This window comes from Xiphias gladius, chromosome 22 (genome assembly GCF_016859285.1).
Source record: "Xiphias gladius isolate SHS-SW01 ecotype Sanya breed wild chromosome 22, ASM1685928v1, whole genome shotgun sequence".
Lineage (NCBI taxonomy): Eukaryota > Metazoa > Chordata > Actinopteri > Istiophoriformes > Xiphiidae > Xiphias > Xiphias gladius.
In genome coordinates, this window is record NC_053421.1 from 28,209,172 (window position 1) to 28,224,337 (window position 15,166).

The 15,166-nt window shown below is 42.8% G+C and overlaps 1 protein-coding gene across 2 annotated transcripts; it reads right to left on the reverse strand.

Moving 5' to 3' along the window:
• Window positions 1-1,122: 1,122 nt before the first annotated feature.
• sri (sorcin) lies at window positions 1,123-9,544 on the reverse strand. 2 transcript variants are annotated; one of them, XM_040118565.1, is made up of 9 exons: window positions 9,432-9,529; window positions 9,204-9,330; window positions 6,095-6,136; window positions 5,863-5,932; window positions 4,509-4,552; window positions 3,196-3,343; window positions 2,848-2,961; window positions 2,292-2,350; window positions 1,123-1,540 (listed from the first exon to the last, which is right to left on the reverse strand). In XM_040118565.1, exons 2-9 carry the CDS (start codon window positions 9,258-9,260, stop codon window positions 1,514-1,516), a joined length of 561 nt encoding a protein of 186 aa, XP_039974499.1. In that variant the 5' UTR covers window positions 9,261-9,330; window positions 9,432-9,529; the 3' UTR covers window positions 1,123-1,513. The 2 variants fall into 2 exon arrangements, with proteins under 2 accessions (XP_039974499.1, XP_039974500.1); XM_040118566.1 differs by having other exon boundaries at window positions 6,095-6,133; window positions 9,204-9,544.
• Between the last annotated feature and the right edge of the window lie 5,622 nt (window positions 9,545-15,166).

Here is a 15,166-nt window from a genome sequence, read left to right on the forward strand (position 1 = left end):
GTTGGACGGCCTGCCTTGAATCCAGACTTGGTGACAAGTGGCTTGCTGAAGTTTCTCAGAAAGAAAGGAAAGAGGAGTAAAGGTACATAGCTCTAGACGTCTGAGGGGCACTTTTTTTTTTTTTTTTTTAATTTTGTTTTCAAAATATTTTCAACTTGGAAAATTCCAATTTGGCTACAGCCCTAGTTGTGAGTGGACAGAGAAGAGGGGGGTCAATTAGGACACAAAGTAGTGATCAGAGACATGAAGTGGCAGTGAGATGACGGGGTTGGCAGTAGGACAGAGTCAGGTGTGGACAGGGTCCGACTGATTGCCAGCTCTGTGAGTGGGCTGGGCCACAGGGGTATGTAAAGAGAAGAGAGGAGAAGAGGACAGGCGGAAAAAAGAAAATCAGACTTCTCTGTGTGGGAGTTAAAGCCTTCAAGAACAACGAGTATAGAGCCACCATCAAAAAAAGTGAATGGGAACCATTATTATTTTCATGAGAGATCTGCCTGGTCCCTAATACAAATCTAATGGACAGAGGGCAGAGACTGTCCAGACGAATCTGTGGCATCGTTTCCCTCCAGTGAGGAGAATGTGCTTGAGGCAGTAGACCGGAGGCAGCCAATGTAGACAAGAGGTCCACAGGCATGTGAACGTTAGGGGGATCAGGCAGGGATGCACTGTACTGTACACATGGGACGGAGTAAACTGAGGTTGGCCATTACGCAGTTTTGTTTCAGAAGTAGGCTCAACTGTTCAACAGCTGACTGTGTGGGAGGGGTGCAGACTATTTTATGGTTGATTAAAGAAGGAAGAGGTGAGGAAGTCTGCTGAGGTAAACACATGAAATGAAAACCTGCAGACTGTTGGCTCTCCATGGTGCATGGTTGTGTACGACTTCGCTCTCACTATTTTTTTTTGAAAAGAGAAGCACACTTGCACCTCCCCAGACCAGATAGCGTTGACTGGTCGACTACTGTCCAGCCCCGGTGCAATGTATAGATACGTTTCTAAACATGTCTCCAACGTTCTCCATCTGTGTTTTGCTCAAACAAACGAAAGAAAAATAAAAAATTACAACCCCACCGATGTTAAATGGAGTAAAAAAAAAAAGGACCAAAACATCAGTGAGCGATGTTAGTTTTTTAGCGGTCGCCATGTTTATTCATTTCATACACCTTCACATTCATATGTTGGCCAGTGCTTTGGGCTAACACGGCTACCCGAGGTAAAAGGCTAAAAATGTAAGAGTGATAATAAAACCCTCCGGTGCACAGGTAAGCAGGCACTCTGGTGGTCGCTGCTGGTGCAGCGTGAGGTTACTATAATTCCTGTTTGGTTTACAATATGCATTAGTTGTTTACTGTTCATATTAAAATGGAATGTGACAGTGACATTTTAATCTCATTTATACAACGTAAATGAAAAAAGGCATGCAGTGTACAAATACATATGGAAATTATATGCTGTTAATATGAGAAAATGTTAAAAAAGGCCTGCGTGTCCCTTTTCTTTGGTCTTTTCCTCTTCATATGCTCATGGTGACCTGGATGAACTAGAGAGAGAGAGAGAGAAACGTATTCAGTGTTATCGTACTGCTCCCAATCATCTGTCCTCTGTAAGGTCACAAAACAAAGTCATACGTCCCGGGAAGGAACATCCTCTCATGCTACCTTTTGCTGTAACTTTTCAAATCTGACAGTGTTTGACGCAGGTCATCAGACAATCTGCATCGTTTCACGTTACTAAAAAAAAAACTGTTATTTGTTTGTACACTAAATGCCACAGTAGTTCGGAGGCAAAACCTGCATATCCACTGCACACTTTATACGTCATATACACCAATTAAGTGTTTACAGTAACTGTAGTAGAGGAACTGCACCACACCCATTTACGAAATGAACGGCCGTATTCAATTACTGTCTGTGAAGCAATAAATCCGTCACTGACCTGTAACTGATATTGTCAGTTTGCTAGCTGGCCAACCGTAGTATCTGCTCAAGCAACCAACACCCATCGCACACTGGCTTACATACAGAGTAGAAACATTAGCACTAGCGTGTTGCCGTTAACCGCAGTGACTGTGCTGACTGAACCTGCTGCCTAGTGATCAAGCTCAGAGTCAGCTCAGTGTTCTGTGGGACTAAGACAGCGTTTTCTACCCCGGGTATAGACTTTTAGCCTGTAAAGCCAAGGAGCCACTTTTCCTGTGCAGTCCCATGACAGAGCTAGATGTGACTGATAGCAGATCTGTGAAGCAACGTCAGAAGCTTTAGAACATGAAAATCGCAGCTGTGGAAACTTACATCATCATACTGAAATGAGGCATTGCCAGTACGGGTCGTGTCTCTCCTTCGGAACTGATCTGAAACACACACACACACACACACACACACACACATTAAAACAACCTAATCGATTAACACTGTTAAATGCTTTGATTTTATTGACTCTGACCATGCATGTGTTCATTACACCGTCCCAGATTTTTAGCCTTGTGGGGCTCTCAGGGTCGGTCTGTGGGATGTATGTAACTGCACAGTCTACGGCAGCTTCTGAAAACTGGCCATAATTCTGAGCGGCCTTCCAAATGCCATGTTTGGTCACATCATCTTTTCAACTTGAACACAGCACGTGTCTAATTCAGAGGATAATGCAGAAGTAGAAGAAAGGTCCTCTGAACTGCCCCAACAAGCAAAACTCTCACCGAGCTGCCAGTCTGTGTCAGTTCAGTGCTTTTCCGACCGTTAATGTGGCAACAGTTGGTGCTGAGTTCATGCTGCCGAGGGGCATTTAAAGCAAATGTATTCGTTCTAAATGCTGCAAGTTAAGTCACAGTTCACGCATTCCTCGCTCCCTCACCAGTCAGGGCGCGGAGTCTTACGCAACAGCTCACAAAATCATCGAAGGGGATCCTGCCGTTTATGCTGTAGCGCTTCATGATGCAGTTCATGGCCTGAGGGCTCAGATTGTAACCTGCACAGAAACAGGCAGATTGTCAACCTCATCTCCAGTTTATTTAGAGTGCACATCATCACCAAAGAGTCTCTGCAGAAGAGCTCCTTCACAGTTCTCATTCCTTTACACTTCCATATACTGCTAAACCACTGAGTTTATTTGAATAAAAATCTGTTTTACGTCATGTTATAAATATATAAAACTATAAATGAATTCGGTGTCTAACAGGTCGTTGTGTTAGCTTGCCCATACCCAGGGTGGCAATGGCCTGCTGCAGCTCATGGCCCTCCACCGTTCCACTGTGGTCCCGGTCGAAAGATGCGAAGGTATTCTTCCATCCGTTCAGAGCCTGCCACAGCTCCTTGAATTCGTTAAAGCCCATGGAGCAGGACATGTCCCTCTGAGACAGCGCTGTCCGTTAAGGATCCGACACGGGCCTCTCCAGTTATCGTTTCCTTTAACAAAACACTTCGCTCAAATATGAAGACTCCATGCTGATGTTAAAAGCCGACTATACTCGCTGAAAATCCTCACGCCAAGAGGAAAACTATGAGATAAGACACTCTGTAGCTACGGTGTGGCCCCATTTCATAGGATGTATTACCACTATACAGTGTTTACAATATACTAAACTTTATAGTATGCGGTTTTTTGCAGGTAGCATTAAGGAAATCACTGATGATAATGAAATGATACGAGACGTGCACCACACGACAAATATCAAACTAAGACTTTGGGAGCTTTTTGTCAGTTAAACTTAACAAGGGAGAAGCAAAATGTTTTCAGAAGGATTGGAAAAACCCAGCTGGAATTACAACATATGGTCAAAAGTATGTGGATAAATACTTCTGTGTTCTTTTGGTGTGGGTTTGTTGTTCCTGGTTTGGGTCCTTTAGTTCCAATAAAGGCAAATGTTACTACAGTATACTCTGATATTGTAGGCAGCAGCGTGCCTCCAACTTCCAACAGTTTGTGTTTGTCCCTTTCCTGTTTCAACATGACAATGTCCCCGTGCACGACACGAAGAAATGTTTTTTCTCAGTCTGGTGTAGAAGAACTTGACTGGTCTGCACAGAGCCCTGACCTCCACCCCATGCAACACCCCTGGGATGAACGGGATCACTGACTGTGAGCCAGACCTCGTCACCCAACATGATGCTCTGTCCCTGCAGCAGGTTCGACATCTGCTGGGAAGACTGGAACCAGAGGAGCGGAGGCTGTTAGAGCAGCAGGTTAGTGCTCATGGAATGACACGTTCTGCGAGGCTGTACTGACTGACAGTGTCCTGCAAACGGAAGGAAGGAAATCTAATCTCATCAAAGTAAAATGCCAAAGTAACATTTAGTCCAAAGAACGCTTGACAAAATGTCATCATGGGAAACTATAGACCAGCAGCATAAACACAACAGTAAGGTTTAAAAAAAAAAAAAAGGAGGAACTTGACTTTGACTAATGAACCTGACATTTCGTCATAACGTTCACAAAGAGTTTAATCACTAACAACAACGTCCATCATGTCAGTTAACCTGCTATATCTGTGTGTTTGGCTGATGGGTGAAGGATACATCCAGCATGTTGATCATCAGTCTGCAGGTCTCCAGGCTGAAGGCTGTAAAAGGAGAACACCGACTGTAAGCGCAGGCCAAGGCCACATCCACGCTCGCACGGACACATCTTGAAGTACACATTCAGATTACATCTGGAGCAATGCATTTCACAGTTATTCTCTTGGGAGACGTTATCAGTGCATGGTATAGTTATCTTTCTGTCCATCTGACGGCTAGACCGACCACCCTGGTACATATCTGCTCTAAGATTATGGGTATAACACTTGGGCCAACTTTTAAAAAGTGCATATACAGGATGTTGTCTCTGGCTGGTAGCATTACATCAACCCCTCCCATGTTTTATCTGGAGTATATCAGCTTCTTCCATCAAACAGAAGATTCAGAGTCGAAAAACTAAGTCGGAGAGTTGTGAAAATTAGTTAGGCAAGTTTAATTGATATCCAAGTTGATTCATTTAGTAGCTACCACAGGAAACTGTAGTATATCTGGCCAGCAGCAGCTGATCACCGATCTAAACTTAATCTTTGAGTTATAGTTATTTATAACTTTAGTTACTGGCAAATGATGAAAGCCGGAATTAACGGGATTCGTCTTCGATTTAGAGAGGATTCAGATGTGATCAGGGGATTTGATGCTGGATTCAGATTTGATAAAACGCTACTGAACGCCAACCCTAGTTATGTGAAAAAGTGTAGCTCTTGTGATGCAGGACAAATTTCAGAGAAATCTGAGCTGAGTGAAATTCAATTAAATCAAAATCTAAAAACCAAATTTACACATCAGAGTTCCTCTTTACAAATAGAAGTAAATGCATTTTCAGATTTCTTCCCCAGGCACAACGACATGAGACAACAACAACATTATTTATCTCTAACGATGAAACCACCTTCATTTTGTTTTCATCCTGTTGTTTCATCTTGTGTTTTATGACTTTAACAATAATACAAAACCTGCCTACTGCCCAAATGCCAATGACCTTGCAAAGGTCGTTGGAGAGAAGAAAGTGTGTTCTTCTCTCCACTCTTTCAGCCTTCTCTCGCCTCTCGCTCCCTCTGAGACCCAATTCTTGTGTTTTCACTGGCATTCAAGTAGGTTTCTGGTGTCAGACAGTTGCATTAGTATAAAATAGTGATTTGACAGAAGCGCTCAAAGCCAACGACCTTGCAAAGCTCCTGCCATCCATCATGAGGGATTCTCAGCACAGCACATTTTTAAAATATGCAGGCAAAGGAGGGACTGTCCACTGGCTGAAATTTGTGGGCCACGGTATAACAACAGCATTGGGTGAAAATGTGTCCACACAGCTGCAATGCATGTGGATATTTTATAAAAAACAGTCCGGGGTTCTTACGTTGGTATGATCCAGAGATGCCGGACTGTGTGAGGCAGCGCTGCAGCTCGTCTGCTGAGATCTGCCCATCCTGTCAGAGTTCCGGAAAAAACAGAAGGAAGGGAAAAACACAATGTCAGCGTGCAGTCAGATAACAATAAGCTATTGTTGTTAGGATTTGGGGAGTGCTGCGTGATCTGGCTCAATAATACAAAGGGAAATTGTTTCTTTAATGTCTGTGCAGTTTAGGTACCTGTCCTGCTACGGCTGAAAAATATCCATAGAGGGGATCCTGCTGCAGAGAGAGACAAAAGAAACGGGACAGATTTAGTGTGATTTGGTCTACTTCTTAATATTACTATAATTATTTCTTCTTTGTTCTCCACCTGCTTGGCTTTGTGTTACTGAGCTCCTGACAACACCAGTTTATGGCCTGCTGTACTGGTGTGAACGCCAGTAAAGCTTCGCTGAATCATGGGTTTGACACATTTGCTATAATCTCTGTAAAAAAAAAAAAAACCAAAACAAACAAACAAGGCAAAACAAAATCCAAGATGACCAGAGCTTCTACTAAAAATATTTCAGTATCAATTAATTTGCCAGTTATTTTCTAAATTATTCAAATAATCATTTTTCCATTAAAATTTCAAAAAACAGTGTAAATACTGTCATATATGACAAAGCAAAACTAAAAATTAACAAATCTTCACGTTTGAGAAGCTGGAATCAGGGAGTTGTTTTTTGGGGGTTTTTTTGGGTTTTTAAAAAAAAAAAAAAAAATTTTTAACCATTTTTGCTTCAAAAATAATGTGACAGAATGTCACATCAAGTCACCCGCTACTCCATTTTAGCTCTATGCAGCTATGTAGCTGAATTACTTCATTTAAAAGAAGCTACACTTATCAAAACACATCACGCAGCACCGAAATCAATCATGACTTTGGGCTCTGTGCAAGTCCCTCTAACGGGTTTTCAGAAGGAATTTAAATGATTCTACATTATTTAAAAGCCAAAAACCCATGTAGCTGGTCGCTGCGCATCCCCAGGGTTTTTAAAAGAATGGACGTAACCACAGCCAGTGAGGACATGCAAGTCTCACGCTCATCATTTATTATTTATTTAACAGCCTTCAGTCCTAACCAAAAAGTATGGTTCTTGCATGCTTACTGTAAATTGCTTTAAGTGAGGAAAGGCAGGAAGAGCAAACCTTCCCGCACGCCGTCTCATCATGTCATTACTTAACCTTAAAAGGCAGTTTAAATGACGAGAGAGCGCTCAGGAAGCTTTGCTGCCCTTTCCTAATCACGTTGTAAAATCTCCAAATGTTAACAGCTAGAAAGCCGATGCGGTGGCAAGTATGCGGGTCCCGGCCTGTTGCTGTGCAGCATTTGAGTCATCGAACTCATCCCAGATAAAACCTCATGAATGTCATTGTAGCAGCGCAAAACCCGATCCCTCGTTCATAATCACTGCCAGCAGCCTGCATGCTTTACATCGCCCACCAGCGCTGACTCAGTCTGCCCATGTGTTCGTGCTGACCACAGAAAAGACTTGATGACTGAGCTGATTATCTAGAGTATGTGTGTGTCTGTGTGTGTGTGCTTGTGTGTGTGCTTGTGTTTGTGTGTGTGTGCGATTGTACGGAAGAGATCCCACCGTTCCTCACCCCAAACTCATTGTAGTTCCACCACGAACACTTAAACACTGTAAACGGTAACAGATTGTTTTCAGGCTAAAAGTTGCACAAGTCATCTGGTTATAAGAGCTACAAGAGTTCACACGAGAGTCCTCAAGACAAACAGTCAAAAAGTCCACAAACAAAAGGAATCAAGTTTCAGCGGCTGTCTGTCCTCAAATGTCTCGTTTTGTCCAACTAATTGTCCAGAATGCAAACATATTCAGTTTACTGTCATGTGCGACGATGAAAAGCTTCAAATCCTCACATTTAAAAAGCTGGAACTAGCAAATGTTTGGCACTGTTGTTCTGAAAAAACAAATAAATAAAATAAAATACTGAAGTGAGAATTTGATCATCAAAACAACTGATGACGGTGGATTAATCTTCAGTCGATCGACGAACAGACTGATCAGCTTTTAAACTGCAGCACTGCTACTTTTACTTCAGTAAAAGACCAGCAACCGTCGTCGACCACTGGCCGTGAAGTGACGGGCGACATAAACGTGTGCACGGCTGCAGTTGAAGCACACTTGGTGACTTGTGCTAATGGTCAGCTGGTCAGCTGGTCGCTTGGCAGTTCTCTGAAATCGTCCGTATTTTCTACACAGTCAACCCGCGGTGGGAGAAGTATTCAGATCCTTCACTGGAGTAAAAGTACCGGTACAACGATGTTAAAAAAAATACTCCATTACAAGTAAAAGTCCTGAATCCACAATCCTACTTAAGTAAAAGTACAAAAGTATTTTTACACAAAATGTACTTAAAATATCAAAAGTAAAGTTACTTTTGTACTTTTCTGCTGTAAAAGCTTCCCCGTTGACTGATATATTATTAAATGCGACATCATTAGATGGTTAATGCATCGATGGTTCGGCAGCATTTTATGGAGCCGGTTTTAACTACTTCATGTACAGTTGGCCAGGTCAGTCCAGTGGTGCCCATCCTACGGGGTCGGGCCCCTCCAAGGGATCGTCAGATAACTCTGAGGGGTCATGAGATGATCAGTGGGAGAGGAAAACTGAAAAAACAAAGCTGTGTTACGCTTACTTGTATCCCCCCCCCTCCACTTTTCTCCGATCTTTACCACTTTTGTGTAATATTGGATTATTTTACTTGTCTGGGCCTCAAGCAATTATTTACATTAAAGCATCAGAAGGGAATTCACTCTTCTACGTAACTCCTAAAAACGTACAGAAATCTGAAACTACACACTGCTTTGTGTGTGTGTGTGTGTGTGTGTGAGGGGTCACAAACCAATAACCCCTGCTTTAATCTTTAATAATGTGTTTGTAATGTAAGCTTTTCATGTTTTTATTTATTTATTCATTAGTAAAACCTCGCACTGTAAAGTAACAATTCACTATATCTGCCAAATAAATGTAATGGAGTGTAACTATTAAGTAGTAAAAAAGGGAAAATACTTTTAAATACCTTATAAGTGTACTTGTACTAAATTCGGTACCTGAGTAAATGTACTTTAGTTACTCTCCATCACTGCATTTGACAGATTCGTTTTCGGCAGAGCCTTTAAACAGGTGACACACCTGCAGCCTTGTGCATTTTTAGAAACTAACGACCCGCTTTCGGCCACTTCGACCGACTTCCGCCCCGAGTGTACAGGAAGCCTGTCCCGGGACGGGTGGTCGGTGGACATGTCGTCGAGTTTTCTGACGGTTTTTCTTACCGCTCCTGGTCCTCCTGGGAAACCGCCGGGGCCAGCGCCGTACCCTGGATAGGCCATTTTGTTTTTGGTTTTTTTAAAACCACGACCGCGGTTCTGCTGGTTCAGCTCAGAGGGCGTGTCGGTGTCTCTGCACGCAAACAGCGAAAAGCAAATAAAAAACGGTGAAAGCTGAGACTTAAAAAAAAAAAGACACAAAGACTAAAACTGCTGTAAATTCGCCTGAAGCACCGTGGCGGGCAGACACGTCCACAATCGCGGGACAAAACGACCCAAGTAGAGCTGGAACTGGCAGTAAATTACAAAACCTTCCGGCGGTTAATGAAAATCCCCAGTGTGTGACCACATGACCTCTCATCGACCAATCGGATCAGAGCGCAGGCTACAAAATAAAAGCCTTTTGTTTTTTTCGTTGTTTCTTTTAAATTTTTATTTATTTATTTATTTATTTATTTATTTAGCAGCAAGGAAAAAACAACCTAATAAAAACCAAACAGACGTGCAGACGCCAGACACGCAGAGTTTCCAGTTTACTGGGTGCAGCAGATAAAAAGTAATGCAGACTAATGCAACGGTGCAGTCATTAATCCTACCATCATGTCAGTTATCACTGATCTTGAAACCGATTTAGAGAAGTGTTGCTTCTACTTTTGGAGCGTAGTGGTTGTGCTGTTGAACTGTATGTTTTTTTTTTTTTTGGTTTTTTTTAACAGAGAATCGTTTCTGCTATTGAGCCTACCCTAGTTGAGTATAAACAGGGTGGACGAAATGAAAGAAACACCTGTGGGTATAATTCAATACAATTCAACAGCCTCCAAGTCGAATCAACACCTGTCTAAAACAGTTTCGACCGAAACTGAGCATTTCTGGCAGGAACGTTGTATTCGTATTAATCGGGACACCTACAGTGAGGTGAAGAGTGCAAACATATTAAAAAAGAAATCAGGTACCGGTGCACGACATAATTTAAGAATTATAAACCACTGTGGATATCATTTTCTTATAGCTTCGACAAATAGATTCAGGGGAATCAAGAAGAAGACCTGGCATAATAAAAACTGACATGACTGATGGCATCCCATCATTAAACATAAACATTAAAAATAACAAAAGTTAAGTCAAGTCAGTTTTATTTCTAAAGTCCCAACTCACAACTTTGCCTCAGAGGGCTTTACAATCTGCAAAGCATGGGCCTACTATACGCTGAATTTTTGTGTGTAAAGTGTAATAACTACAAACTGTCAGTACACAATGTGCAGTACAAACCACGCAATGTTAAACAATTTTATTGTGGTTGTAAATATGAACGTCAGGCTAGCCTCTCCAAAAAAAAAAGGAAAAACCTGTTGGAGCTGATTCACTGTTCAGCTGTTACAGGTTTGTCTACATTATTTTTTAGGGCTGTTGGTTAAAAACAGGCCTATTCCCAGTTATGACAGCACAAAATACAGATTATCCTTTTTTTGAGTCACTTTTTTTACTGTTATAACAGTTTCCATAAAGTCACTGATATTTTAAAATGTGTTTTTTCCTTCCTTACAGACAGCCAATGGTCTTGCAGAGAGTATGTTAGTTGTTCAAATTTGTACATACACTTGTGCATAGTTTTCAATAGGTTTGCATCATAGACTTACAACTGCAATAGCAGAATAAGGCTGGTGTAGCTTCAAGCCTCTTGAAGCTGATTTCTCTATACTTTAGCTCAATGAATGAAAGCCAGCGGAAAACTTAGTAGCATGTACCCCACATTAATAAATCTAAAACAGTGAAAACACATCTAAAACACTCCAGCTTGCCTCGAAAAAGCAGACAGAAAAAGAAAATATTCTTAATACGTAGTAAATGTTTTAGTACTTGGAAAACACAGGTGTAATCCTTTAAATCCACAACATTACATCAGTAGCTGAGACAAGCTGCCCAATCAGCTTGTTCTCTGACACATACAGTCACTCCCGCTGTGTCTAACTCCATCCAGAGAAAACCCATCTGACGCTGCATGTTTTGTTTCAGAGGCAGAGCTGAGAGGAAGAGGGAGGGAGAGAGACGCACTCCACTTCACCACCCTGACCACGCGTACCCGCGGAGGGCACTGAAGGTCGAGTTCGGGGCTGGGATGTACAGACTAAACCCTGACTGCTGGGTTTGGTCGCCCAGACCTCCTCTGTGTCGCCTTCCTCAACATTCAGGGAGCTTTGCTTCAGGCATGCTGAGCCACCAAGGGGAGGAGGAGGAGGAAGAGGAGGAAGATGCAGGAGAGCATCCTGCTGTTTGCTGCCACACCACAGGTAAGTTTAAGATAAGATAAGATAAACTTTTATTGATTTACATGTGTTGTAGATAAGTTGTTGCTCCAGTAAAAGCAGCAGAACTTGCTAAGTCTTGACACCCCACGAGTAAATACTGACCTTGGGAAGACAGCCTTCCACAAATCACCATGTAAACAGGATTAACTACACTGTATATCAAAACCTGAACGTCTCATCTCATCAGATGAATTTAAATTTTTAACCTGGACCTTTTTAGAGATGTCTGTGACAGTTTCGGATGCTGTTTGTATGTGCTTGCTTGTGATTTGTTGTGTGAATTGTTTTTCTTTGTATGAGACCACCTGATTAAAAAGAGGTCAGAACAATGAGCTCGTTGATCCTGTCAGTGCCAGCCCCTCTCGTCCCTGCCGTCCCGACACATCAGAGCAAACATCAAAACGACTTGGCTGTGAATCCATCCCTGAATGCGGGTTTTTCGTTTGCACTCCTTGCTATGTGTGCATGCGGTGTTGTGGGTGTTATTGCGTATTGTGTGCCAGTATATGCAGGTGACCGGTGACTACAATTCCTGTCCAAACCCAGCAGGTCTAATCAGCAGGTACAGGAAACATACGGATCAGACATGTGATTCAGGCATGACATGCAAATCTAAGCCAACCCCCTGCATCAACCGTGCAGCCGTGGATTGTTGATGTGTGTTTACAGTGCGGTTTTACAGAAACACGAATGTGCTTCTTTAAATCCAGAATAAAACTAACTAAAATAAAAGAATGTTAATCCACAGTGATTCCAGGTTGACCTAGCACTACCTGGCAATGATAACTCTACTTCTTTTTTTCTTTTTGCTATTTTTGATCTGCTATTATTGGATTATTTATTTTTTATTGTTATAAGAGAAACAACAGCTCTAAGGTAGGAGGAGTTACAAATCATAAAAGGATTTTTAATAAAAAACAGGTATTAATAGTTTTTACAGCCTTTGGATTAATAGAAAAACAAATCAAGTCAACGCACCATGAGCACCACCCATGAGTTCGGCTTTTTATCTGTAAATTTGCATGTATCAAAATGAAATCTAGGCAATAAAAAGAAGAGATTAGCAACCTACAGCTGAGAATTCAACTGTATGTACACTGCTCAGCAGTTAGGGCGAAGCGTCCAATCGTCTAATTGAAGGGTTGGTACTTAGAATCCAAGCTCCTCCTTTCCTATGTGAGTGTGTGTGTGTGTGTGTATGTGTGTGTGTGTGTGTGTGTGTGTGTGTGTGTGTGTGAGAGGTTGAATGAGAGGCCAATGGTAAAGCGCTTTGGATAAAAGCTCCATAAAAATGCACTCAATTTACATGTTTCCAACACAATATCCAATTTTTCCACAAAATGCGTGTTGGTAAAAATACAATAGTTACTCCACAAAGGGTAGAACCTAAATAAATGAACAAGACTCAGGGCAACTACAACAAAATGCACAATTTATATCAATATTTTTTCTGAATTTTTAAAAATAAACCTTAGCTGAGCAAAATCTATGAATAAGTTGGAACGGAACTTCCCTAATCTACTTAGTTATCAGATTCCAGTTATAAGAGCCAGGGCCTTTTTCCAAGTACCAAGTTATCTGGTAACTCCGCTTCTCACCAGGTGACATCACCAGTTGGGCTGCTGACGCTCAGCGGTCCAGATCCGAACCCCCCGTCCACTCGGGGACACCCAGCGGCTCTGGCCTGGCTGGACGAGGACCTGGTGCTTCTTCCTCAGAGCAGCCAGTGACAGTGATCGGCTGTGATCAGGAAGACTTATCCCGGCATGTCATTGGTGGTCGCTGCTGGGAGGGTCCGGGGATGGAGACCCAAGGATGCGTATGTGTTTATGGGCAGAGGGAACCAGAGGGTTTGGGTCCCTGCTGGCCTGGATCTCCATACGTTTACTATGGACGTGAGTGACTTTGCACTTTGTGAAGGTTTTATGTTTTTTTCCTCTCTGGTTTTTAATAAAATACTTTCTTTCAACTTTTAAAAGGGGCGTTATTCAGGGGACAAGGCCATTAACCTTTCATCAAGGCAGTTAAAGCTAAATGAGCTACTGCTCACGCATCCATACATACATACATACAGGCACACAATCCACTGACGAACCGCCAAGTGGCAGCAGAACCAACATGACGCTGTTGTTGTGTTTGCTCCATGCAGTGAGGAGGAACCTGGTGGTTGGAGTGGAGGTGGTGGAGGAGGTTGCTGTTGAAGACACTCTAGAAGTCATGTGAGCACCGCACAAATTATTATGCCAGTCGTGCTAATCATACCTCAAATACAGTGTGCATTTATCACTTCTATTAATTGTAAAGCTCCTAACCTTCTTTGTCCGACACGGAGATACGGTGTGATACATGACAGCACAATCATACGCACGTTTGTAGTTGAAAAAGATGGCTGCTGTCTTTTCTCTTCCCAGAACAGAGGACGTGTATACAGATGATCTGCTGGATCCTGAAGACAACCATCTGTACCCCACATGAACCTGTGTGACTTTCAGCCTGTCCAGCATAGATTGTATCCATTGTAAAAAAAAGATAATATTCACATTATTATCCGATTTTTTTGTATTTTATATGTTTACCCTATAACTATTGTTATGTGTGTCTTTGATATGTTTTTTTTTGTAAATAAAAGCCAATTTCATGTGTGATTAATAAGATTTACAAAAGAAAACAAAAAAATAAAAAATGACTTGCTTAGATGATTGTTTTATTTGTTTATTTTTTTAAAACGGAGATATAATACAGGTATAATCCATCCATTTTGTGTCGCTTATCCGGAGTCGGGTGGCACCAGGTTAAGCAAGGTAATCCAGACGTCCCTCTCCGCTGCAACGTTATCCAGCAACATTATCCTCCCCCGCTGAATACAGCCCGGGCCAAGCCCTGCTTTGCCTTCTTGGGTCATCTGATGGTTTTCCAGATCTTCCTTGAGGCCAGCCGAAGATGCTTCTCCATGGCCTCCCCGAACTCCTCCCACACCCAGGCTTTTGTATCTGGGACAGCCACAGCCCGGCTTGCCTTCCAGTACCCATCTGCTACTTTCGTAGACCCTTGGGCCAACCATTCCCAAAAGGTCTCCTTCTTCAAACTCCACCAGCGTTTTCTCAGGTTACAACCACGACAGGCACCGATGACCTTCCGACCGCAACTCTGAGAGGCCGCCTCCACAATGGAGGACTTTGAACATGTCCCGCTCGGAATCCATGTCCCCAACTTCCCCCGGGATGCACGAGAAGTTCCTCCGAAGGTTCGAGTTGAAGACCTCGCCGACAGGGGTCTCAGCCAGGCGTTCCCAGGTCCCCCTCACTACGTGTTTGGGCTTACCAGATCTGCCTGGCAGCCTCCCCTGTCACGTGTTCCCACTCACCACCACCTGGGGAAGCAGTTCTGCTCCTCTCGTCGCCCGAGCGTCCAAGACATACGGCCACAAATGTGAGGATATGACCTCAAAGTTGGTCATCGATCGTGGTCCTTGAGGGTTCTGGTAACAAGTACACGTATGAACCACCCTATACCTGTACATGGTTTTATGATCAGCCCGTGAGGAGCACAGAGGCCCTTTAACAAAGCACCACTCTGGTTTTGATCAGGCAGGCCGTCCCTCCCAAACAAACCCCTCCACGTTTCTCCATTGTTGCCCACATAAGCGATAGCATAACATAGTGG